Source organism: Martes martes (genome assembly GCF_963455335.1).
Source record: "Martes martes genome assembly, chromosome: 10".
Taxonomy (NCBI): Eukaryota; Metazoa; Chordata; class Mammalia; order Carnivora; family Mustelidae; genus Martes; species Martes martes.
In genome coordinates, this window is record NC_137898.1 from 8,364,374 (window position 1) to 8,390,261 (window position 25,888).

The following is a 25,888-nucleotide window of genomic DNA, read 5'->3' on the forward strand; positions in this document are numbered from 1 at the left end:
AAGTCCCACACCACCTGATCCTTTGTATGGGACCTTTTTCTATCTGAAGCTTTTAAGATCTTATTCTTGGCATGAATTTTCGTGGTAATGTACCTTGGTGTGGGCTTTTTCTTCATTCTTTGTAAATGCATATGTTCAGCAAGATAAAACGTTGCAGTTGCACCAAGAAAAAACAGGATGCTATTAAAAAGCAACATTCAGAAAACAAACAAAAACTTGGAAATGAACACCGAGTCAGTAAAATTGGAAACTTCAGTAGAGAAGGAGATGGAAGCTAAATTGGAGAAAATCTCCCTGGCGGGCTGAATAAAGGGACAGAGCAGAAGTCAGACCAGAGGGAGCAAAGCAGAGAGAGAAGGGCAGGGCGGGGGAGGAGAGACGAGGGAAAAAGGGAAGAGAGGAGAGGGCGAGTTGGAGGAGGGGGAGAGTGGGAGGGCACAGCAGACAAGGGAAATGGGAGCACCAGTTCGGGAGAGGTCGTGTCTGTTAATAATGAGAGATGTTTTAGTAAAACATAACAGAGAAAATGGAGGGAAAGAAATTATAAAAGGAATAATATAAGATGATATTCTGGAATTGAAGGACACAGGTTTTTGTCTTTTCTTGCTAGTAGCTTTTCTCAAAGGTCTGTTGTCCTTGGTCATATGTATTTAAGAGTGAACTGTTAAAAATCTGACTGGGACCTTTGGCAAGGGGGCCGACCTTGTGACTGCTTTGGATCACAGTGAGGTGACCGTATTTTGTTGCAACCCCTGAAAGTCTATTTGCAACATGTTCTGGGGCTGTCATTTTCCCCAGAGAATTCTTGAAACTCCTGCCTGTGTGGGTTGAAGCTTGGTGTGGCTCCAGCAGGTTGGGAGGCTGAGTCTCACTGTTCCGTATGTAGACCTTGACCTAAGTGCCCATTTCCAGTAAAGTAGGGTACTTACTTACTCCTTTCAGCTGAGGTATCAAAGTATCAGTTTGGTATCAAAGTATAAATTCTTTGTGGTTTATCCCCTCCAGACAGCACACTTCCCATCTTCTGTTGGGGCAGGAAGAGGATTTGGAGCCCAGGGAGGGAGCGGGATCTGGGAGTGTGGGTCCTCTCTCTGAAGACCTGTAACATTTCTTTAGTTGTTAGCCGCGTTCCCTCACCCCCTCCTTCGTGGTGGCCGGTGCGTCTAATTTCTGAACCTGTCAGGGATTCTGCTGAGAGAATCTACTTGTTTCTTGTTGGCCTGTCTGTCACAGATAAGGCAGAGAAAGCCAAAACCTGAGATAGTTTTCATTTGTCCGTTTTCCTTCCAGAGTGTTTATGACAACTCTTCTTTGTGCCATATCATTTCTCGTTTCCTTTGTCCTGTGAGTTTATAACTTTTGAACTTCATTTTGCTACATTTTTAGTGAGAGGCTTCATGAGGACCTAGAGATGAATGTCTGTATAAGCCCTGACCTTAGGGAATGTGGTCATTTGGTCCTTTGCCTGGCTTACATGCTCTTGGCCCAGTGCTGCTCCTGCTGCCTGAGATGCAGTCGTGCAGGGAACAGACCAACATCTTGCCCTCCTGGAGCGCAAATTCTAGTAGTGAAGACAGAAACCAATCAAAATAAGTAAAGATATAGTATGTTAGATAGTGAGACAGGTTAAGGCAAGATACTTAAAAGAGATGGGAGTAAGAAGAATTGTGGGGAAACTTGTAATCTTTGAGACGGATGGTCGGGAAGGCTTCTGTGAGAAGGAGCCATTTGAGTGAAGACAGCAAAAGGCGAAGGAGTGGATTGTGCAGTTATCTGGGGGAGAACCTTACAGCAGAAGGAGGAGTTGGAACAAAGGCTCTAAGGCAGTGTGCACAGCATATCTGAGGAAGAGTGAGGAGGGCAAGGAAGCCAGATCTCACTGGAAGGGACTGGCTTTTCTACTGTGAGGTTGGAGGGTTTTAAGCAGAGGCGTGATGTGATTTAACTGACCTTATAACAGAGCCATTGTGGCTGCTGTACTGGGGATAGTCTGGGGACAGAGCAAGGGCCGAGGCAGGGAGACCGGTTAGGAAGCTGTTGTAATATTCCAAGCCACTTGGGAGCTGTGAGTGGTTGGATTCTGGGTTTGCTAATGAATTGGGACATGGAATGTGAGACACAAGAATGACAGATTATCTTAAGGTTCACGGCTCTCCAGGCTTTTGAAACTGTAGAACTTTGGTCTCATAGGAGCGTTGAGTCTGTTAAATGGAATCTTTGCGAAATCATAGCCATAGAAATACTTTAAATAATTTGCCTAACAAACCGTTAACTCTTCTTTTTTAAAGCTCTTCACAGAATACGGTCGTCTGGCAATGGATGAAATTTTCCAAAAACCCTTCCAGGTAGAATGCTAACTGTAAATGTAATTCATGTCTTTGTTTTATTTTATTTATTTTTTTTTAAGATTTATTTATTTTAGAGGGTGTGCCTGCGAGTTGGGGGAGGGTAGAGGGCGAGAGAGAATCTCAAGCAGACTCACTGCCCAGTGCTGAGCCCCACATTGGGCTTGATCTCATGACCTGAGCCAAAACCAAGAGTTGAATGCTTCACTGACTGAGCCACCCAGGTGCCCCTCATGTCTTTGTTTTAGTTCAGAGATCAACAAACTGTAGCCCACAGGCCACATCAGGCTAGCTGTCTGTTTTTATGTGACCTATGAGTTAAGAATAGTTCTTATATTTTTAAATGGTTGAAATAAAAAAAGTAATACTATTGGGCCCCCTGGGTGTCCTTCGGCTCTGGTCATGATCCTCCCAGGGTCCTGGGATCGAGTTCCGCATCTGGCTTCCTGCTTAGCAGGGAACCTGCTTCTCCCTCTCCCTCTGCCTCTCCCTGCTGCTCAAGCTTTCTCTCTCTAGCTTGCTTGCTCCCTCAAATAAATAATATCTTAAAAAAAAAAAAGTACTATTTCATGACATGTATAAATTAGCTGTGGACACTGACTTTTAAGTTGCAGATAAAATTTTATTGGAACACAATTACACTCATTTGTCTATAGCTGCTGCTGTTCTTTTCTTTCTTTCTTTCTTTCTTTTTTTTTAAGATTTTATTTACTTAATTTGAGAGACAGAGAGCACGTGCAAGCAGGGGCAGAGGGAGAAGTGGATTTCCCAACTGAGCAGGGAGCCTGATGTGGGATTTGATCCCAGGACCCTGAGATCATGACTTGAGCTGAAGGCAGATGCTTAACCAACTGAGCCACCCAAGGGTCCTCCATAGCTGCTGTTTGTTACAGCAGTTTAAGATATTTACTCTTAGGTCCTTTACGAAAAGGTTTTCTGGCCCCTACTTTAGCCAGTTGCTTCACACGGACGAGAATGCATAGTAACCTCAATGAGATTTAGAGGAGCTTTAAGTACTATTATTTATTTCTTAGTTTTCTTTCTGATGTCAAAAGTAGATCTGATTTCTGATTTCATGCTTAGCTGGTACCATGTTGTTTTCTTGTCCTTTACTGCATTCCTCATGCTTGCCTGTAGAGCAGAGCCCTGAATTTAACATCTTCTCAATCTCTTCCTTCTGCTCTTGACAACCCATGGGAACAAAAACAGCCAGTAGGATATATTCACCTCACATTTGACTTATACATGTCCTTCTAGTGTTTATAAAGTTTCTAAGACTTTACAGAAGAAATAAATCCTTCACAATTTCTTGCCCCCTTTGAAAAAGCTGGCTTTATGCAAATAAGTATTTCAGTCATATTGAAAATGAATGTATGCAACCTAATAATATGTTCTGTTCTTTTTCCTAAATAGACGCTGATGTTTTTGGTTCGAGACTGGAGTTTCCCTTATGAATACAGCTATGGACTAGAGGGAGGGATGTCCTTTTTGGATAAACGTCTACAGGTAAGTAGAAATACAATCTTCTGAGAAATTACCTATAAAGAAAGTAGTGGTAACTTTCTCATTTGCCTCTAGCTGTAGTATTTAAAGCAGAATATGGATAATTCTGTTAAGTGTGTTAAATATTTACAAATATTGGTGCACTAATGGTTTTCACGTAGGAGTGAAGCACCTGGGTATGGAGCACACAGGGATTACAGGGAAGGACTCTGGCTTTGAAGGAATTTTGAAGGACTCTGGACTCTGGCCCAAGCTTTGATCGTGGTCTCTGTTTCACATTTTGCACCAGGTTCTATATGTGCCTTTAGAATGTCATATTCAGGGGCGCCTGGGTGGCTCAGTGGGTTAAAGCCTCTGTCTTCGGCTCAGGTCATGATCTCAGGGTCCTGGGATCGAGCCCCACATCGGGGAAGCAAGGGGTCTGCTTCCTCCTCTCTCTCTGCCCGCTTCTCTGCCTGCCTCTCTGCCTACTTGTGATCTCTGTCAAATAAATAAATAAAATCTTTAAAAAAAAAAAGAATGTCATGTTCAAAACTTTTGTTCTGTTGTTCTTCAGAATTCTGTTTTGGGGTAGATATAAACAGGATTAGCTTGCTCTTCAAAATTAAAATACAGGAGTCCTTTGTCAATCACTACTAACTAGTTAGATCCTCCTTCATGCCCACAAACCGTCTCTCGTTCTTCAGAAGTGTTGTGCAATACTATTTTTTAAGAAACTCTTCAGTCTCTGTTCTTTGGTTGCTGTGGGAGCCAAACTGTGGTTAATCAAATGTATGCATTTATTGCTTCTAGGGTTCTGAGTTTTCTTACTGGACAAAACATAGGCTGCTATGATCCATCTGAGTTGGGAAATCTTTCCTTTGTCCTATACTAGTGGTTCCTAGTGAAGAAAAACAAATGGTCTTTTGTAAATTGTTGGTCTTCATTGGCAGGTAAAAGAACATCAACATGAGGAAATTCAGAATGTCCGAAATCACATTCACTCGTGCTTCTCCAATGTCACCTGTTTTCTCCTACCACACCCTGGACTCCAGGTGGCCACAAGTCCTGACTTTGATGGGAAATTGAAAGGTGTGTTACAAATGATGTTACTTTAAACCTGTGATTCAATCTTTGGAATTAAGTAGTGACCAGAGATTGTCAGGCATGGATCCAGCGAGTGCTGCAGAGGGACAGCATTACTTAGAGAGAATGGTACTTAGAGTCCACTTCTGTTTCTGCTTCTGCCTTGGTGTGACCATTAGAGTTCGCCTTAACTTTTCCATCTGACGTGGTGGTGGTCAGATTCATTAATGATCTGTGTAAGAGGCCTGTTGTAATTACTGGCTTACAAGAGAAAAAAGCACTAAAGAAAGGAACACTAAACATTGGTCACCTGATACTTATCAAGTACAATTAAGTGTCCAAAAGGAAGGTAATGCGATGCATGGCATGGCTGCGTGTTTTCATCTTTGTGATTCGTGCAGAGCCTGGTGCCGGGTCATATGTGCGTGTCAGGAAGTGTTGACTAGGTGACAGCTTAGAGAAATTAGAGTCGGGACTCTTGGATTCCATTCTCTTATTTTTGTTCCTTATTCATTTTGTTCCTTATTCATTGAGGCCTTGAGTCATGTAATGCCCAGCCTTCAGTTTACGTGTTAATCTAGCCCCTTTGTTTATGAACTTCCTGAGCTTCTCAGGTACCAGGAAAGTAGCAATAAAAATAGCTGCCATTTCTCCAGGCTCCACTGTATCTCCACCGCCTCTCTTCGGGCTGGTATAACAAAATGCCTTACACTGGGTGGCTTACCAACAACAGACATTTATTTCTCATGGTTCTGGAGGCTGAAAGTCCAAGGTCAGGGTGCCAGCACGGTCAGGTGAGGGCTGTCTTCCTGTTCTCAGACTTCTGGTTGTACCCTCATGCGTGGAAGGGCTAGGGAGCTCTGTGGAGTCTCTTACAAACATGCTAGTGCCATTCACAATGGTTCTGCCCTATGACCTAATCACTGCTCATACCTGCCCCACCTGCTAATACCATCCCCTGTAGGGGTTAGGATCTCCACATACACTTATTTTTTTTTTTTTTTAAAGATTCTATTTATTTATCTGAGAGAGAATGAGTGAGAGAGAGCATGAGAGAGGAGAAGGTCAGAGGGAGAAGCAGACTCCCCAAGGAGCCGGGAGCCCGATGCGGGACTTGATCCTGGAAGTCCATGATCATGACCTGAGCTGAAGGCAGTCGCTCACCCAACTGAGCCACCCAGGAGCCCAGGATCTCCACATACAAATTTGGTGGGGACGCAAACATTCAGACCACAGCAGCAGTGCTGGGCTAGTTTACTTTCCTGTTTCATGCTCCCCGTGCTTCCATCAGCTGATACTGTCTCCTTTATCTCACAGATGGAGAAACTGGCTTAGGAAAGTTAAGGAACTTGCTCAGAGTACTCCGCTAGTAAGTGGGGGGCAGAGGGGCGGGACAGAGATGCACATCTAGATTTTTTTTTTTTTTTAAGATTTTATTTATTTATTTGACAGACAGAGATCACAAGGAGGCAGAGACGCAGGCAGAGAGAGAGAGAGAGAGAGAGAGAGAGAGGAGGAAGAAGCAGGCTCCCTGCTGAGCAGAGTGCCCCATGTGGGACTCAATCCCAGGACCCTGGGATCACGACCCAAGTCGAAGGCAGAAGCTTTAACCCACTGAGCCACCCAGGCGCCCCACATCTAGATTCTTTTTGCTCCAAAGTCATATTGGGCTAAAATAGAAGTTCTTCTGTTACTTTGGGGAAATAATTTAAAGGTATATAATGTTTAGTTTCCAGGAGAACTTGGCTTTTGAAGTGGGAGTTTTTCATAGTCTCATAATAAACATAAACTACATCATTTTCAACTTATTTGACTGATTTGATCCAAGAACATTAACGTACTTCAGTTTACGATTTACAGTCTTTACAAAGATTTACATTCCAGCTGGTCTTCATAGTGCAGAAGAAACGGAGTTTGAAAGACTTAGCTTTGTCTTCTGTTTGTCACTGTGTGGTGTTTTTATGTGGTTGGCAGCTTTCCTGAGCAGGAGACTTCTAGAGCCTGTTAGATGGCAATTCAGAAATCTGAATTTGAGGTCTAGCTTTAGAGAGAAGTCTGCTCAGGCAACACTGGAGCTAGAACCTTTTACCTGAAAAGCAGTTGCAAGTGACTTTTCTGAGTGGAGTCTAGAGAAAGTTGAACATGTAGGTGATGTGTTCCCTTAGGCTTTTAACACTCTTATTAGACTATTAGACATACCTTTACCAAACCTAACGTCGGGTTTGTTCATCACTGGGAGGGGAGGTGTCCGGGGTGTTCCTAAATGAGGCTGCTGAGGAGGAGGTGGCTTCAGTGACTCCTCTTGCAATTGAGCCTCAGTGTGCTCTCAGGTCATCGGGTATAAACATACACAAAGGCATTTCTCCATATTTTCAAACATTTTAATGTTTCAAAACATTGTTTTAAAATTCACTTTTGGGGCGCCTGGGTGGCTCAGTGGGTTAAAGCCTCTGCCTTCGGCTCAGGTCATGATCCCAGGGTCCTGGGATCGAGCCCCACATTGGGCTCTCTGCTCAGCAGGGAGCCTGCTTCCTCCCCTCTCTCTGCGTGCCTCTCTGACTGCTTGTGATCTCTCTGTCAATAAATAAAATCTTAAAAAAAAAAAATTCACTTTTATGTTATCCCAGGAGATAGGAAGAGCTTTTTAATATTTTTGAACCCGGACTTTTGATATCACCGTTTGGTGTGCATTTGTATCTGTTTCCTAGGACTGCCAACAAAGTACCACAAACTGGGTGGCTGAGAACAGCAGAAATTTACTGCCTAACAGGTTTAGGAGACCGGAATTCAGAAATCAGGGCGTCCACAGTGATTCCTTCTGGGGGCTCTGAGGGAGAATCTGCTCCCAGCTTCTCTCCTAGCTTTTGGGGTTTGCTGGTGGGCCTTGGCATCCTTTGGCTTGGAGCTGTGTGTGTCACTCTGGTCTCTGTCATCAAATGGCCACCGCCTTTCTGTGTCTCTGTGTTCTCTCCTCTTATAAGGACACCACTGTTTGGATTTAGGCTGCCCCCAATCCAGTATGATCTCGACTAGTTACATCTGTAAATTTGCAAGGTCATGTCCTGAGATTCCAGGATGACATGCATTTTGGGGGTACTGTTCAACCCTGTGTGTATTTAAATATGTACAGCTTATCACTAAATATTCAGTGTACTGATTTTCCTATTACATTTATAAAATAGGGAGCAAATTCTGTACAAGTAGTTGTTAGTGTTGTAATTATGTACTGTTTGTTTCCCTCATTCATCATGGAACTTTAAAATACATTTATGGATACGTTAAAATCTTACTCTTACATGAAAAGGCAAGTCCAGAGGAAGAAGTGCAGATGGTCAGTATGTGCTCATGAAAATACAGCTAGCATCACAGTAATTGAGAAAGTACAAATGTATTGGTACAAATTCATAGTCTTTATGGGTCAGTCTCAAAATTTAAAATGCTTACATCCTTTGATCTGATATTTCACTTTTAGGAAAGTATCTTAAGGAACTATCCAAATAAGTAGATAAAAATACATGGACAAGGGCATATATCGCTGTAGCATTATTATAATAGGGAATAATTAGAAACAAATGGGTGTTCTTGAGGAACTGGGTAAGTTATGATACATTTGCACTTTTCAAAGTTTGTTTTAAAAGTTATTTAAAGTCTTTTTTTTTTTTTTTAAGAGAGCAAGGAGAAAGGAGGGGAGAGAGAATCTTAAGCAGGCTCCACACTCATTGTAGAGCCTGACGTGGGGTTCCATCTCATGACCCTGAGATTATGACCTGAGCTGAAATCAAGAGTCAGATGCTTAACCAACTGAGCCACCCAGGTGCCCCTATTCAAAGTCCTTTAAAAGATTAAGGTATAGATGAATCTATCTGTGTTTACACAGATGTCTATAACATATTATTAAATGTGAAAAGATTGCATAATAGCATGTGTTGTATGATCGTATTCCTTTAAAAATGTACATTTATAATTATGTTTTTAAAAGAAAAGTTTTGAAAAATAAAAATTTCCTTTTTTGCTTTACTTTAAAAATATTTAGGGGCACCTGCGTGGCTCAGTTGGTTAAGTGTCTGCCTTCAGCTCTGGTCTGATTCTGGGGTCCTGGGATCAAGCCCCTTGTCAGGCTGTTGCTTAGAGGGGAGCCTGCTTCTCCTTCTTCTCCTCTCCCTCTGCCTGCTGGTCCCCCTGCTTGTGTCCTCACGCACTCTCTCTCTCAGTCAAATTAAAAAAAAAAAATGTATTTAAAGTCTGCCTTGTGTGTCTGTTTCAGGAACTGTAGTCATTAGGAGGATTGTTTATAAAGAATTCTTATTAGCTCTGCAAAGGTTTGTGTACTTTTTAGGGGCTTTGCAGATGGATATTTTGTAATTTTAGGGAACCTTTTTAACAAGGTTTGAAGGGTTTTGAGTGAAGCATAAATTGGGCACTAAATTGCAAACAGTGGCTTGAAGTATTTGGCAAGTGCTTGACTGGGAACCACTTTATTGTGGGGGGACCTGTGACTGGAGCTGATGTAGTTTTCAGAGTTAAAGAAAATGCCTACATGTTGTCTTTTTTCAAGTATATACTTGTATGATGACTCGGTTGAGATCCTGCAGGCCCTATTCCACATAGCCTGGAAAAGACATCATTTGCTTGAGAGCAGTTAGGGCGAATCCACAGAAGGACCTTAAGGTCATTACTGTAGAACATTTCAATTTAGTAAGAGTTACATTTTCTGCAAATGTTCTCTTAAGTACTTGAGGGATTATTTTAGTGATTTTATTTTGCTGTATTTTTTTTTTTTTCCCAAAGAATGACCAGTTGTTCAGAGGGGAACAACTCGCTGAACACAGTCCTAGTTTTGATTTAATCGCTGCTCATCTGCTGCTTCCTGTTAGCTAGATTAGCTCACTTTTGAGACCCTTTCAACAGACACAGATGACTCTGTCGTCATCATAAAGAAAGCTGTCATCTTTGTGTTTTCTAGAGCAGAGAGACCTAATGCAGTAGCCACTGAGTTGTTTAGTTAGAAATTAAACAGAAGAGTTTGTAGGGCACGATCTTCTTTGACACCATGAGATTTTGAGGTCGTCTGTCAGGAGGTAGTTCTTGTCTGTTCTGAGTTTAAAACTAGCGTTTTGGTACAGCCTTTGTAGAAGCACTAATAGCTGAGGGTCTATTAAATCTGGGTAAAGTCGAATATAGGAACAGTTTGTGGTGCTAGGTGGTGCTAGTTTCTTGAGTATGAAATGGTTTTGAAGTTATTAGTCTTTTAGTATGATAAAAGTTGAAACCATAAAAAAAGGGTGGTTTTTGTTTTTTGGATTTTTTTTTTTTTTGGAATAGGTAATACATTGACATGTTTAAAATCCCCCAAAGAATTATAAAGTTTTCAGTGAAAAGTCTCTTCCTTTTCCAGGCTTCCAGAGTTTCTTCAGTATATGCAAGCAAATATGAATCTACACAGACTAGCATAGTCTGTACGCTATTTTACGGTTTTTCACTCCAAGTTATAAAGAATTTGTCCCACTTTTTTCCTTGAAATTTTGTAGTTTTATTTTTGTTATAATTTATGATCCAGTTTAGATGCATCTTATTTTCTGAATGGCTACCCATTTGTCCCAGAAATATTTACTGAACAGTCCAACTGACCCCCCCACCCCCATTGAAATGTCCCCTTTATCATGTATTAAGCCACTAATTGATGTTGTAATATGGGCATTAATCCCTTTTTAAAATTGGTAAAGGCCGTACTTTGGCGCCATCCTGAGGAGACTGTGGAATTAAGTGTATTTTGATGGAAGGTTGGTAACCATTTACTTAGGTGGGACAGATTAAAAAAACCAAAAAAATTTCTTGATGTCATGAGCTCTTATAATTGATCAGTTATTTAAGATGGGATGGGAATTGGTAGAGATGAGAAGTACATGTTACTCTTTAGAGAGAAATGTCCTGCAGGTTTTAATTTATGAGGCACAAGTAAATTCTATGTGGATTATAAAATTAAATTGTAAAAATTAAAGCATGGGGGAAAATTTAATATTATTAGACCTCTGGAATTGGGGAAGGACTCTTTAAACTTAGGAAGAATAAAAGAAATTGTCAAGGAAAAATGGTATTGGTTTGAATACCTAATATTACGCATATTTTAAAAAAGGCAAACAAATTGGAGAAAATATTTCAGTGATTATAGTATACATAAGGATAGAAAATAGCATATTTGTTTATTTTGTGAAGACTGACTATATTCTAAGATACAGGACCCTGTATCACCTGGTAGCGGAAGAGGAAATCAGTTGATGAACCAATATGGTAGAAAGTTTGGTCTAACTAGCAACAATAGAAATGAAAGCAAATTAAAATAAAGAGCTACCATTAAATTTTAAAATGTACTATTAGGTATCTAAAAGAATGCAAAAAAGTACTACATATGTAAAAAGATACATAGAACTTACATATGTAAGACACAAAACCTCATATAATGAATATCAAAATTGGCAAATTTTTTCTGTAATGGACCAGATAGTAAATATTTTAAGTTTTGTGGGCCAGTTACTCGTCTTTGCTATTATAACAAGAAAGCAGCCATAGACAATGCACATATGAAGACATGGTGTGTTTTAAGAAAACTGTATTGACAGTAACACTTAGCAGGCCGTATTTGGCTCTAGGGCTGTGGTTTGCGGGTCAGCATTCCCAGTGTGCTGCTGTTTTCCTATTCCTGTGTGCTACTTCCCTATCCCATGTCCCTATCTCCCCTCAGAAATTACCACTATTCTCAATTTTGCTTATTCTGCCTTTGAATTTTTAAAAAAATCATTATTTGTGTTTGAAGCATGTAGTCTGTTGCTAAGTTTCTTTAGTTTTTGAGTCTTACAAAAAATAGTATGTGGCTTACTTGTATTTTCATTGAGTGTTTTATCTCTCTTTTCTTTTTTATTAAAAATTTTTAGGGTATCTAGGTGGCTTGGTCGGTTACGCGTCTGCCTTCGCCTCGATCGTGATCCCAGGGACCTGGGATACGGTTTCACATTGGGCTCCCTGCTCAGTGGGGAGTCTGCTTCTCTCTCTGCCCTCCTTCCCCCACTCATATTTTCTCTCTCTATGTCTCATGCTCTCTCTCTCAAATAAATAGTTAAAATCTTTAAAAATTTTATTTAGTTAGTTTAGAGTGAGAGGAGGGGCCGAGGGAGAGAGTGAGTCTCAAGCAGACTCTACCCTTTGTGCCGAACCTGACATGGGGCTCGATCCCACTACCCTGAGACTGTGACTTGACCCGAAATCGGAGTCGGACACTCAACGGACTAAACCAGCCCGGTGCCCCTGAGTGTTTTATTTGAGATTATCTGTGTTACTGCGTGTAGTTTAGTTCATTCACTTTCATTGTAGTATAATTGTGCCTTCTGCGAATATAGCACAGTTTATTCTCAATGGAAAGTGAGCTTTTCTAGTTTCTTGCTGTTATGAATAGTGCCGCAGACATTTTAGTATATGTGCATGTATGGGGGTCCCCCAAGTGTATGTGCTTTAAAAACAGGATGCCTGGAGGGTAGAGTTTGTATATTTTCACCTTTACTGGCTAACGTCAGAGTGTGTTCCAGAGTGGTGGTTCCAGGTACGCTGTCATCATCAGTGTATGTAGAGATTTCCGTTGACCCGTCTCCTAGGCAATCCTTAGTGTTACCAGATGCCTAGCTTTTGCCAAATTAGTGATATAAAACAGGATGTCATTGTGGCCTTGAATTGCGTTTTTCTGGTTACTAATGGGATTGGATATCTTTTCATGTATTTATTTACATTCATGCTTCCTTTCCTCTGCAGTTCCTGTTCATGCTTGTTCAGTTTTAAATTGGGTTTGTCTTTCTCCGCAATGTATAGACCCTGTGTGTGTACTGTAAGATATGAAACTTTGTTAGTTATATGTTGCACATACCTTTTCCCATTTTCTGTCTTGTCTTTTTTTTTTTTTATGGTGCCTTAGTTTTAATGTGGTTGAATTCATTCACCTTTGATCTTATGTAGTGCTTTTTTCTTTTTTCTTATTTTTTTTCTTAAGATTTTATTTATCTACCTGACAGAGAGAGACAGCGGGAGAGGGAACACAAGCAGGGGGAGTGGGGAGGGAGAAGCAGGCCTCCGGCTGAGCAGGGAGCCTGATGCGGGGCTCGATTCCAGGAACCTGTGACCACTACCAGAGCCAAAGGCAGATGCTTAATGACTGAGCCACCTGGGCACCCCTGTAGTGCTTTTTAAGTCTTATTTTAGAAAATCCTTTCCTTTCTCCACGCACTAACACCTGCACACACACCTTGCTCTCTCTGTCTTTCAGGCATTGTCTTTTATATTTGTGTTTAATCTACTGGGAACTAATTTTTGTATATGTATGAAGTAGAGATCCATTTTCTATTTTTCTATAGATACCAATACTTTGACATCATTTATTGAATACTCTGTCTTCCCATTATTTATAATTTGTTAGGTTTTTTAAAAATGCTTTTCGGGGCACCTGGGTGGCTCAGTGGGTTAAAGCCTCTGCCTTCGGCTCAGGTCATGATCCCAGGGTCCTGGGATCGAGCCCTGCATCGGGCTCCCTGCTTGGCGGGGAGCTCCCCGCCCCACCCTCTGCCTGCCTCTCTGCCTACTTGTGATCTCTGTCTGTCAAATAAATAAATAAAAAGATATTCCAAGCCAAGAACTTTAAAAGTTTTAAAGAACTTTTAAAAGTTCTTTAAAAGTTAAAAAAAAAAATGCTTTTCATTGGGGCGCCTGGGTGGCTAGTTGCTTAAGCATCTGCCTTTGGCTCAGGTCATGATCCCAGGGTCCTGGGATCGAGTCCCTCATTGGGTTCCCTGCTCAGCAGGGAGTCTGCTTCCCTCTCTCTCCCTCTGCCTGCTGCTCTGCCTACTTGTGCTCTCTCTCTCTGTCAAATAAATAATTAAAATCTTTTAAAAATAGCCAGTGCTTTTCATTTGTGCAACTTGCTAAATTCTCATTATTTCTAGTAATTTGTATGTGTAGATAGTAGGTATTGTCTATGACACTTAATGAAGAATGGAGTTTTTGCTTTTTTTCTACATCACATTTTATATTTTTAAAGTTTGTTGTGGACCTGTAGGAAGATAAGGATCCTAGTGCAATGTTGGATAGAAGCGACAATAATGGACATCTTCAGCTTGCTCCTGATTTTTCCTGCAGAGCGATAAGTGCCTCTTCAGGGAGCTAGGGGCTTACTGACCTGGACAATTCCAGACCCTTTTCAGGTTTCAGCTTAATTTAGGAGTTAATTTTGCCCAAAGTTTAGCCCTCCCATCGCAGGGAACGGCCTCAGATGAGCTGCGGCATCATGCAAACTTAGTGCGCCGCTCTGGTCCAATTCCCTCCTGCCCCTGCTCAGCCCCTTGCTGCCACCTGCATGTCCAGGTCCAGCAATGCAATGGAACAGATTGTATGCAGGGTCTTGTCAGGGAGAAGGCCTCCTCAGATTCTCCAGTCCGGAGTACTGTCAAGCAGAAGGCCCAAGTCAGTAACGATTTTAAAAACAAGAAAACTTGTGTGTTGCAACCCTTGGCCGGCTCACTCAGTATAGTCTGACACTTGATCTTGGGGTTATGAGTTTGAGTGCCACATTGGGTATGGGGATTGCTCAAAAATAAAATAAAAAAAAATCTCTAGTGTGTTGAGAGTTATAAACAAACTTCTTATATCTTGGTGGGAGAGGTATAAATTGGTACAGTCTTTCACAAAAACGACAGCAATATATAGGCGCCGTGGAAAGGAAGGGTTATACTTCAGATGTTAATCATCATTATCTGGCTTTATGGATTTTTTTTTTATTCCTTTTGAATGTCTTCCAGGAGTGTACATTGTCATTATATTATCTAGTAATTGCTTTTAGAGGACCATATATTCCAAGGAAAGAATCTAAGGAAATAAAAGTAACCTGAAGATTTTTCTATGGATAGTCTTAATTTGTAATTGGAAAAATTTAGAAGCCACTTTTGTTTTATTCACTGCTCTGCCACTCTTACAACAATGTCTGCCACGAAAAGGTTCTCAAAAACTGTTGAATGAATAAAATTTGAAGTCAGACTTCTCAGTATATATATTAGGGTTATTTTCTTCTCAGCTGTTGTTTGAATTAGTTGGGAACCTAAGAAGATTCCTTGTGTTTTGATTTCCTTGTGTCTTCAGAGAGGACCAGCTTGTTCTCACTTTGAGGAAAGAGCTCTCATTAATGGCTCTCCTGAACCCTCAGTGGGAGTTTTGTAGAAGCTGCAAAGGAGCTGTCCTCTTTCCTGAGATGGTAGCCTTTTTCTTTTGGGATGGCCCAGAGGGTCTTGAGGAGATAGTAGAAAATAAATGCCATGAGGGGTGCCTGGGTGCCCCAGTGGGTTAAAGCCTCTGCTTTCGGCTCAGGTCATGATCCCCGCGGTCCTGGAATCGAGCCCCGAATCGGGCTCTCTGCTCAGCGGGGAGCCTGCTTCCCTCTCTCTCTCTCTCTCTGCCTGCCTCTCTGCCTACTTGTGATCTCTGTCTGTCAAATAAATAAATAAAATCTTTAAAAAATGCCATTAGGAATAGGTGATTCTGCTTCTTTTAGCATAAAAATGAACAACAGAAAAGCAAGTGGATGGTGAATAGTGATTTCTCATGGATCCAAGAGGGAGCGTGAAGGTGTGGTGAGGGAGAGGACTAGAAGGGTTGATAATTGATTTTTTTGAAGACTGTGTTAGTAAAATTCTTTAAAAAGTGAGATTTTGTGAAATGCTAGGGAGTAGACTACATCCCCCAGAACGAAAACCAGGGGAAGGATGTTCTGCATGTTCTGTTGTGGACTAGGCAGCCCTTAATCTCGAGAAGGGAAAGAAGGAGACGGTACAGGTACATTCACACAGAGGTCCATCAGCAATGTGGTCATGGGCAGAAAGTGTCAGACATGGTTGGGACTCCCTCCCCTCACTTTCTTTCTTTCCTTTTTTTTTTTTTTTTTTTTTTTTTAAAGATTTTATTTGTCAGTGAGATAGAGTGAACATGAGCTGGGAGAGGGGCAGAGGGAGAAGCAGACTCTCCATTGTGAAGGGAGCCAGATGTCAAGTTCCATCCCGGGACTCTGGGATCATGGCCTGAACCAAAGGCAGACACTTAACGGAATGAGCCACCCAGGTGCCCCTCCCTCCCCTCACTTTCAACTAGCAAATGTTAAAATGGGTAGACTGAAGATTGCATTTTCTGCCCAGCTTGGTCTAATAAACCCGTTTGGCTTACTGTTTTCTTCTTCGTGGTCTTGTGAACAGATATTGCCAGTGAATTTAAAGAGCAGTTACAGGTCTTGATCCCGTTTGTGTTAAACCCAGCTAACTTAATGGAAAAGGAGATCAATGGCTCGAAAGTCACCTGTCGGGGGCTCTTGGAGTATTTTAAGGTAAATATGGGTTTTAATTATCAAAATATTTGACTTTTGGTAAAACTGATCTAGGTCATAAACTAACTTGAATTTTACTATTTTAAAGCTTAGGGACAAGTTTCTCGTGGGGGAGGTGTTGAGAGGCATTTTCAGAGCCTCCAGTGTCCTTCCAGGAGTGGGCCACTGGGTGGCAGTATCGGTCTAAGAACCAAATGGATGTTCTTTGCACTTTCTTAGAGGAGTAATTACTGTGGCTAAAGGAAGATTGTTCCTCAAGGAAGATGGTGTGGACAGGAGGTGGTTAGGAAGTTGCCGTGAGTAGGAGGAGACGGCACCTAGATGTGACATGGCTTCTTCAAGGCGGACGGTCACTGTGCCCACAGGTAGTGGTGAGGCCAGTGTGCATGGGGAATCTGGTGGGACTCCTAGTCTTGCTAGGCTCGTGCTGCTTGAGAACAGTTTTAGTTAACTAAAAAATGCTAACATGCACTCAAAGGTGTGTTGTGTTTTTGCTAATTCCTGGGTGTTGATGTAGGTCTTTAGGAAAATGCAGTTTGGTCACTTTCTAAACATTAAAGTATGATTGAATGTGACAGAATCACATTTTTCACAGTCGTTTCTATGTTTATATTCTAAGGCATATATTAAAATTTACCAAGGAGAAGATCTGCCTCATCCCAAATCTATGCTTCAGGTAAGCAGTTCTTTGACGTCCTAAATGATACTGTTTGATACTTGTTGACCTACACACAAGAAGGCACATCCTTTGAGAGTGTGGGTGCCTGGGTGGCTCAGGCAGTTAGGCGTCCAACTCTGATTTGGGCTCAGGTCATGATCTCAGGGTCCTGGGACTGAGCCCTGTGTAGGGCTGTGTGCTCAGTGGGGTGGTCTACTTGAGAATTCTCTGTCTCCCTTTCCCTGCACCCCCCCAACCCCCACCACTTGTGCATGTGCTATCTCTCTAAAATAAATAAGACTTAAAAAAAAAAAGGAATACTGTTGCTCTCCTTGCCTGTTTATGCTGAAGTATGTTAATTTTTAGCACATTCTTCATGGTGACTGCCCCTGGGTTTGTTTTTTTTTTAAAGATTTTATTTATTTATTTGACAGAGAGAGAGGGAGGGAGCCAAGCAGGAGGAAAGGCAGAGGGAGAGGGGAAGCGGGCTCCTCACTGAGCAGGGAGCCTGACATGGGGCTCCATCCCAGGACTTCGGGATCACAACAGAGCCAAAGGCAGATGCTTAATTTACTAAGGCACCCAAGGCATCCTTGCTCCCTGGGTTTTTTGTGTATATTCATGGGGATACAGTTAAAGCAGAATGGCCCCTCACTGGGCCTGGTCTTCCCACCAAACGTACTGTGGAGAGCACTGTTTTATTATACCCAGGTAGAACAGGCCCAGTTATCTTAGACAAATTACTATCCTGTTAACTGTTGTCTGCTTTAGTAGAACACGTCCTGGCTTACCTATTTACTACTTACTGGTCAGGTTTTTTATTTTTAGCCACTTTTATTTACAACATTTTGCTATTTTTAAGATGTCATTTTGTTAACACAAAATTTCTGACTTCCATGTGCAGAACATAAGGCCGTTTACTGTCGAATGTTTCTTTTTTTAAAAAAATATTTTATTTATTTCTTTGACAGAGAGAGAGACAGCGAGAGAGGGAACACAAGCAGGGGGAAGGGGAGAGGGAGAAGCAGGTTTTCCACTAAGCAAGGAGCCTGATGTGGGGCTCCATCCCAGGGCCCTGGGATCATGACTTGAGCCGAAGGCAGACGCTTAACTGACTGAGCCACCCGGCACCCCATTTTATTTCTTTAGTAGCAAAATATTTTCACAAAGAAAGCTAGAGTTTGAAATCCACATAAAGATACATTTTTTTCCCTACTTTTTTGACCCACATCTATTTCTTAACATTTGAAATTGAAGTAAAGGGAATGGTATTTCTAGAGGTTAATTGATGATAAAGACTCTGTGTATAAGGATGTTTTTTGGCAGAAAAGGAATATTTTATTTCATAAATTGGGCTATGTAGAAACCTAAAAAATGGCAGAAGTATCCTAAAAAAAAGGAAGAATGGGACAGGGTGAGAGGACATTGGCACTTGGTTATTTGTGGAAGAATGTTAAAAGAGGGAATTCAGAGTTTATGCTTTCCTTTCTTAAAAGGCCACCGCTGAAGCCAACAACTTAGCCGCTGCAGCGTCTGCCAAAGACATTTATTATAACAACATGGAGGAGGTATGTTGGGCGCCATATCTTACGCTAACGTATCTATCAACTGGGCCTGTTGCTGACTTCGGAAGCCCAAACTGATCCTGTTTAATGTATCTGAAGCCAACGAGACAACAAAGCTGTGTTCAGGTCCCCGTGGTAATTGGGGTCTTCTAGTTCTTTCCATTGCGAAGCAAGAAGGAAGCAAGCTTCTGGTGTGGTTAATGTCACCCTGCTTATTTCAGTGCACTTTGCAGAGGAAGTGAACCCAGACTTTTATCGGTCTTGGTCATCATTTTAAAGTTGATTTCTAATATCTTGAAATGTTCTGACTTTTTCAGTGTTTTTACTTGTTTCATTGGGCACTTGTTTTCCAAGGGATCTTCAGCATGTTATGTCTTTATTCTTTTTAGGTTTGTGGGGGAGAGAAACCTTATTTGTCTCCAGACATTCTAGAGGAGAAGCACTGTGAATTCAAGCAGCTTGCTCTGGACCATTTTAGGAAGACCAAGAAGATGGGTGGGAAGGATTTTAGCCTTCATTACCAGCAGGAGCTGGAGGAGGAGATCAAGGAGCTCTATGAGAACTTCTGCAAACACAATGCCAGCAAGAACGTCTTCAGCACCTTCCGAACCCCCGCGGTGCTTTTCACGGGCATCGTGATTTTGTACATAGCCTCAGGCCTCACTGGCTTTGTTGGTCTTGAGATTGTGGCCCAGCTGTTCAACTGCGTGGTTGGGCTGCTGTTAATAGCACTTCTTACTTGGGGCTATATCAGATACTCTGGTCAGTATCGCGAGCTGGGAGGAGCAATTGATTCTGGCGCAGCGTACGTACTAGAGCAGGTGAGTGGTGCCGCTGACCAGGCTGCGGGTGACAACCACAGATGTTTGTGCTTTTATCGTAGAATGTTGCCCGTTGGAAGAGCTTCACAGTGAAAGAAGGCATGAGAAACTTCCCCTGGCCAGTTTTTGTTTTTTGATAGGCACTACGTTATATCATCCTTCTTTAGAACGTTAATATTTGTTCCTCATAGTTTGTTTCCATGCCTAAAAACTGCCTTCTAATGTGAGAAAGTTCCAACTTAGACATACTGTGTGACTCTTGGGGAGCTTCTAACCACATGCTCTTCAGACACATTTCCTGTGTGATTCTCCCCTCCTCCGAGGTTAATTTGCTTCACTGAAAATCAGGAACTTGGGAAATTTCTCTGTTTCGAGTTCTGCTAATGGGTGGCATCTCTTTCACTTTAAAATCTTTCACAAAGCCAACGGCTGTTAACATTGACGTGTTTTCCAGGTGCATGGATCCTTGAGCCTGATTTCTTTCTCTGAGTACTGTGAACGGATCCATTAAGTCAGAAGCTTTTGAGGAGCCAAGATGGCTTCCCACCCAACTAGGATAGCAGAGCAGAGGCTTAGCTCAGTCTCTGCTGCCGCAGGCTCCCCTGACACCTGCGTTTTCATTTCCCGATTTTCTGAGAACCTAACCCATGATGTAGACAGAGATTTGTGAAGGTTTCCCTCCGAAGTCTTTCTCTTGGTGCTGGGTTGTCTTTTATTAACTGACATGTTGAATCAATGGACTCTTGCAGGCTACTTCTCATATGGGGAATTCCACTCAGGCCGCGATGAGGGATGCCGTTGTTGGGAGGCCCCCTGTGGATAAAAAAGCTCAATAGCATCTTGACGAAGGGATCCAACGAGAATGCCGCCAGCCCTTCCTGATGTCTGGGTTTCTGCCACGCCACAGGTCCAAGTGCAGAGGAACGCAGATCTGGGATGACCTGGGAAGAGCTGAAACTCAGCAGTAATAAATTGATAGACAGACCTTTCCCGTGGCTTCAAATTCTTAAACTTCTTCCATTGCTGTGGGAAGCATTTCTTTTCCTTGCTGATGTAGATCCACGCCTGTGTCTGTTTTCTTACTACTCTCTGCTTTGTGCACTTTATGGGGGAGAAAGCTAAAGGAGAAACTGCAAATGTGGTTTTAAATCCTGTATGCACCACTTAGTGCCTTTTAAGATTGTATCCAGGCTTTTGAGGACACGATAGGGAGGGAATCAAGAATAACCTCATGAAAGTTGCTGTTTTGGGGTGAAACCGGTCTGTTCTTTTATACCTTACTATTTTAAAATGTTTACAAAACTTGCAAAAGCTTCAGAACAAAAGACTGAAAATGACGCCATTACACTTTTAAATCTTATAATGTTAAAGAATCCTGCTTGCCAGAGAGTGTGGAAAAACCACAACCTATTTAAATCCACCATACACTGAAATTTATGGTCTTTTACTGACAGGCTGACAGTTTTGTTGGCACATACTCTTATTTTATTTTTGCCTTCATTCCTCTAGCTTCTTTTAGAAACAGGCAAACATGCCTTGAAGAGCCAGAATGGCTCATAATGAAAAGAGTAAGTGCGATACTTTAAACAAAAAAGCTTGAGTTTAAATGAACTGTGTGACCTCTGATAAGTCACTTGAACTTGTGCCTTGGTCAGATTCACTGTTTGCAGGTTTATATACACATATGTATTCTATATATCTCACGGTTGTCATTTAAGAGGTCTTGTTTCCAGAGTTCTACGTAAGAACAGAACTTTATTGAGGACTAGAGGAAAGACATTACCAGGCATTACTGCCTTCAGTTGTCCTGTTTCACGTGGCCTAGGAGTAAATCAGATCTTTATCCAAAACATTTACTTGTGTTCTCCTGGCCACTAATCTTTTTAATAATAAAGCTAAAATTGTCAGTTTTGTTCAGTGAATCTTCCTTTCTTTAACTTCACTTGACTAGTCTGGTAGCTTTAAAATAGCTTTGGCTTAGTGAGGACTGAAGTCACACCCAAATGTGGACACGGTCTAGAAGTGTCTAAGAAATCTTTTTATTTACCTTGACTGGGTGATAACATTTTATCTATGAGTTGCCTTTTCCTTTGATTATAATATAATGGTGAATTGTGGATTTTTAAACTCCATAAAACTTGCCTATAAGTATTTACATAAATATTCAGGTAGAGAGCCTTAATTTTTAAGATAATTTTTATTGTGGGAGGGAGAAAGAAAGGCTAAGGTGAAACCCAAGTGTAGATTCTACATACGTGAAGAAGTCTGAATGGAAGGCAGAAGAAAGAAGCATGTAATCTCTTTATCAAAGAATTTTCTTCTTACTACTTTAAACACTTCACCACTGAAGTATTTTTATGGGTCTGAATTAATTCCAAGCATTTTATATTTTTTTCATGTCTACATACCGTCTTGCCCTGAAGTTCTTGCTAGTCTATTCAGTTGCCATTAAATTTTAGGAAAGTTCCAGCTTGTTCTAAAAACTGTTTACTTGCATATCAGTGATGCTTAGTGTTGACTGTTAAATTGGAAACTTCTCTTTGAAATTGTGGTGCATTTTCAGGTGGCCTCACATCTTCCTGAAGGTTCATAATATTCGCTAAAGGCCTTGCAGATGTTGAGGTACTTGGCTTTTAATGCATTGTAGAGACACATTTATAGATTTCAAATGTTGTCTAGAGTGATGCTTTTAATGGTGAGAAAATGATGATGTGTCTAAAACGTATTTTAATACTCAAGTATTAGAATTTTTAAAGCGAACCAGTATGTGGTAATGTATGACTTTCTTAGGATTTAGTTACTGTTCAAATTCACCATTTCTGTTTTGATCTTAAATAATTTGGTTAATTCCCTGGGGAAGCCTTATTATTTTTGTCTTTATAGGTTAACTTATTCTGGCTCTGGAAAGCGTTGGATCAAGTTTTCTCAGTGAAGATCCTTAATGAGTTTTCTTTGGCTTCTTTTCTCTATTTTTACAGTAAATTGGTAGTTTTATATCAACTTTTTCAATAAAAGATGCATTCTCATTGCTGGCTTTGAATAGTCCAGGGAGATTTATAACCAGGTTGAAAAGCATGTCTTGTACCTCTTAACTTCCCTCAGCCTTTAGTTTGTGGGTCAGAGACATTGCTTAGGCGTTCACACTGCAAATGTTTGCCTGGTGTGTGTAGCTCTGCCACTCCTGACCAGCCTTTTCACAGAAGCATTTATGGTTTGCATGTTTCCAGCAGTTATATGGGGCATTGTCCTATTAACGTATAAAAGGAGGTTTTTAGAATGTCTATAGGAAGTATTCATTTCAGGAAAAAATTTTTTTAAAAATCCAATTAGCTTTTTATAGTAAAAATAATAGAATCAAAATTTCAGTTCTTTCATGAGAAATCTTTCTGGATTGGTTTGTAGATACAGTGGGGGGAAGTGATCATGTGTGATGACCCAGCGTCTTCAGAGCCGTACCCTGTTTTAGTGATATACCAAGAGATCTGTTCCGCGGGGGGCTACCTATTAACGCTGTCTTCGTACTTGGTAGAATTGCCTATGAATATCATTTTGCTGTATCCATTCTTTCTCTTGTCTCTTAACATGAGATGAAAGGCTTTAGGCAAATAAACAGACAAACTGCCCGTTACAGGCTGAGCGTTCTGTTAGCAAGCCATAGCCAGTGTTTTACCTGCCTTATAAAAGTGGTGTCTTGGATAGGGTGAGTTTGGATGGGTCCCTGTCTATTATGGATGAGTTACAGATAAGTAGGTTGACCTAAGCCCAGGCAAAAGTGATTTAAAAAAAAAAAAAGTTTTATTTTTTCCTGGAGTTTTCTTTCTTTTTTTAAGTAGTTTATATGGAAGTCTTCATTGGACTTTTTTTTCCCCCAAAGAAATATTGAAATGTAATTTAGGATGATTTAGGATGGCTGCCATCCAAGGAAGCCAGCGTGGGCTACATCTTCCTGGCTTACATTTAGATCTGACAAAATTTTAGTCAAGGAATAGGGCATAATGAAGACAAGCTTCAGTCATGAAAGTACAAACTGTTTGTGTAAGTGGTTTTTTAAGATGACATTAAGAAGCCCATTGTAAGAGCCCATTTGCTGCGATGGGTTAGTTTTTCTTACTTACATCGTGTTGTAGTTATGTTTTGGCTCTCATCTATGTTAGAGTGCCTAAGACGTATTTGGGAGACTTGTTTAAAACCATTCCCATCACTAGCTTTATGTCAGGGATTGCCTCCATGGGTCTGGATTGTGGCCCTGGAATCATCCCTTTGATAGACAGTATTGGAGGTGGCTCAGAGACCGGTGAGAGAGCCGAGCGGACGGGCAGGTGCTGCCTGCGGCTCCAAATAGGTTCTCTGCTGCCAGGACTATAACCGATGGCTCACCGTGTTCAGAGTCATACAGGCGATGCCTTTCATCTAGAGAATTAGCTAAGCTTGTTAAAGCTGTTTTTCTAAATTAAGATATCCTAGTGCCTTCTCTGAAAAATGAATGTACAAGTGTCCTGTTACTAACAGATGTAATTAGGATTAAAAAAAAACAAACACTTTTTGAAGGGTGTTTTTTAAAAAGGAAAATTTAGCACTGTGACTTGAACCCCTTATCTTTCGTGCACAGAACACCTTAAGCTAATAAAAATAAAAACAGGAAGGAGAAAATAACTAAAAATTAGTGACAGAAGTACCCCCATAACAGGAACTTCCCAAAACAGGTCTAGAGCAGAAAGATTTCAAAAGGAAATGTTCCTCCTTGGAAGGAATTTTCATTGCCGGAACTAAAATTTAACTGTAGTGCTCTTCTGACTGAGGAAAGGTTGCCTTTGATTCCTGAAGCTTCCTAATTTAGATGGCTGAATGCTGCCATGGACTTAAGCCTTAAAGGGATCCATATTAATCCTGAGCATCTACAAGTTTTCTTTTTCTTTTCTTTATAAAATGATTTGTTGAAAATACTTTCTTTCTCCCAGACCCTTGCCTTTGAATGGCTTTAAAATTTAATACCCGTTTTTAAAAGTGCAATGGGGTGAGATTGTGCTATTAGTTTTAAAAGCATGTTTTCTGTTTCTTAGTTGTAAGGTCATTTAATTGAATAAAGATCATAGCACCAAGCCTGTGTTTTATTTTGTTTCTTTTTCCGTTCTTTAATACGGGCAGGTCTGTGAAATAGATTTGGGCTTGGCAAAGTGAATAGGATATCTGAGGGGAGGGATAATAACTCCATGTCCGAGGTGGTCAGGGGTAATGTGGTTCGGGTGTGCCACCTTTCTCTGTCTTGCAAAACCGTACCGAACGGTGTTGCTAGCTTAGTGCTGGAGAAGGCTGTGGACTTGGAGGCATTGCTTAAAATCAAACACAAATTTTATTTACAGTAACATGGACTTGTGAGGACCCTTGAACTTGTAGCACTTTCATCTGGTTGCCCCATCTGGTTGAATGGTTCCTCTTTGGGAGGGGATGAAACTCTATCTATCACTGGTGCCCTTGGAGCCAGTGGAGAAATTGCACTGGACTTCCCAAATACTGGCTAATTGCTACACATAGCCCATTTGGCCCTGCAGTAAGATTTCTAGTATGTTTATAGTTCAAAACATATACTTGGTGTGGTCAGTAGCCATCCATCCCTCCCTCTCTCCCTCTGCCTCTCTCTGATGGTGATCATACGGAAGGTGCCAGGCCAGCTGTTGCACTTGTGTTCATCGCAGTATAGTTAGGGAAAGTGCAAACTAACCAATTGGTAGGATAGGAAGGGTATGGTGCACACCGGAGGGCTACCATCAGAGTGGCGATGCCCCCCCATAGCACAAGCCAGGGAGAGGGAAAGACAGGTGGGGAAAATGGGCGTGTGTGGATGGGGAGAAGCCAGGCAAACTACGGTTTGTCTTTGGTGCATTGACATTCTTGCCTTTGATTACCATATATCAGTTTGCAAAGATGAGTTCAACTCTAGCTGAATCTAAGAAGAACTGAAGGTAACGAGATGTCTGGGAGCAAAATTGACATCAGGCACTGGAAGAACTCATGTGTCAACAGGGCAATTACCTCTCATGTCTGTGGCGGCTGTATTATCTGTGTTTACAGATGGATTTCTTCTGTGCTGCAGGGGAGGTAAGGGACAGATGGTTCCAGGCTTACATCATACCACTTTAATGTCTCCAGGGGGAAGAGCCCTTTTTTTTTTTTTAAACCCACTGCCTATTTAAAAATGTGTGTGTACATAGCTCCAACTTAGAGAAGGCTTCTGATTGGTCTGGCTTGGGTCATATGTTCCTTCAGGATCAGTTGCTATATAGCCTGGGGGCTGGGGCCTGATAGCCGGACCGAGGTCACATGTGTTCCTAGTCAGGGTGATGTGGCACCGTGAGTTGGCAGGTCCACCGGAACCACACAGTCACCAAGTGAAAGACTGCTGGACAGACAAAAAACAAATGCCCATCACAGTTCCCAGTGCCCCAGACTGTTGCTCCATTTAACAAACGGGAGAATGAGAAAGCCTGGAACATTTCAGGAATGTTCTTTCAAAGGGAAGTAGGTGGTTATGCTGC

General features: G+C 41.5%; 1 protein-coding gene across 2 annotated transcripts in view; it reads left to right on the forward strand.

Annotated features, from left to right (window-relative positions):
- Positions 1-24,454, forward strand: part of ATL3 (atlastin GTPase 3) — a 51,481-nt gene extending 27,027 nt beyond the window's left edge. For both annotated transcript variants that reach the window (XM_080817236.1, XM_080817237.1), the window contains exons 6-13: positions 2,289-2,345; positions 3,759-3,851; positions 4,781-4,919; positions 16,184-16,311; positions 16,931-16,987; positions 18,466-18,537; positions 18,924-19,355; positions 20,105-24,454. In XM_080817236.1, coding sequence (XP_080673362.1) covers positions 2,289-2,345; positions 3,759-3,851; positions 4,781-4,919; positions 16,184-16,311; positions 16,931-16,987; positions 18,466-18,537; positions 18,924-19,355; positions 20,105-20,191 — 1,065 coding nt within the window. In that variant the 3' untranslated portion in view covers positions 20,192-24,454. The remainder of the gene's footprint in view (positions 1-2,288; positions 2,346-3,758; positions 3,852-4,780; positions 4,920-16,183; positions 16,312-16,930; positions 16,988-18,465; positions 18,538-18,923; positions 19,356-20,104) is intronic.
- Positions 24,455-25,888: the final 1,434 nt, after the last annotated feature.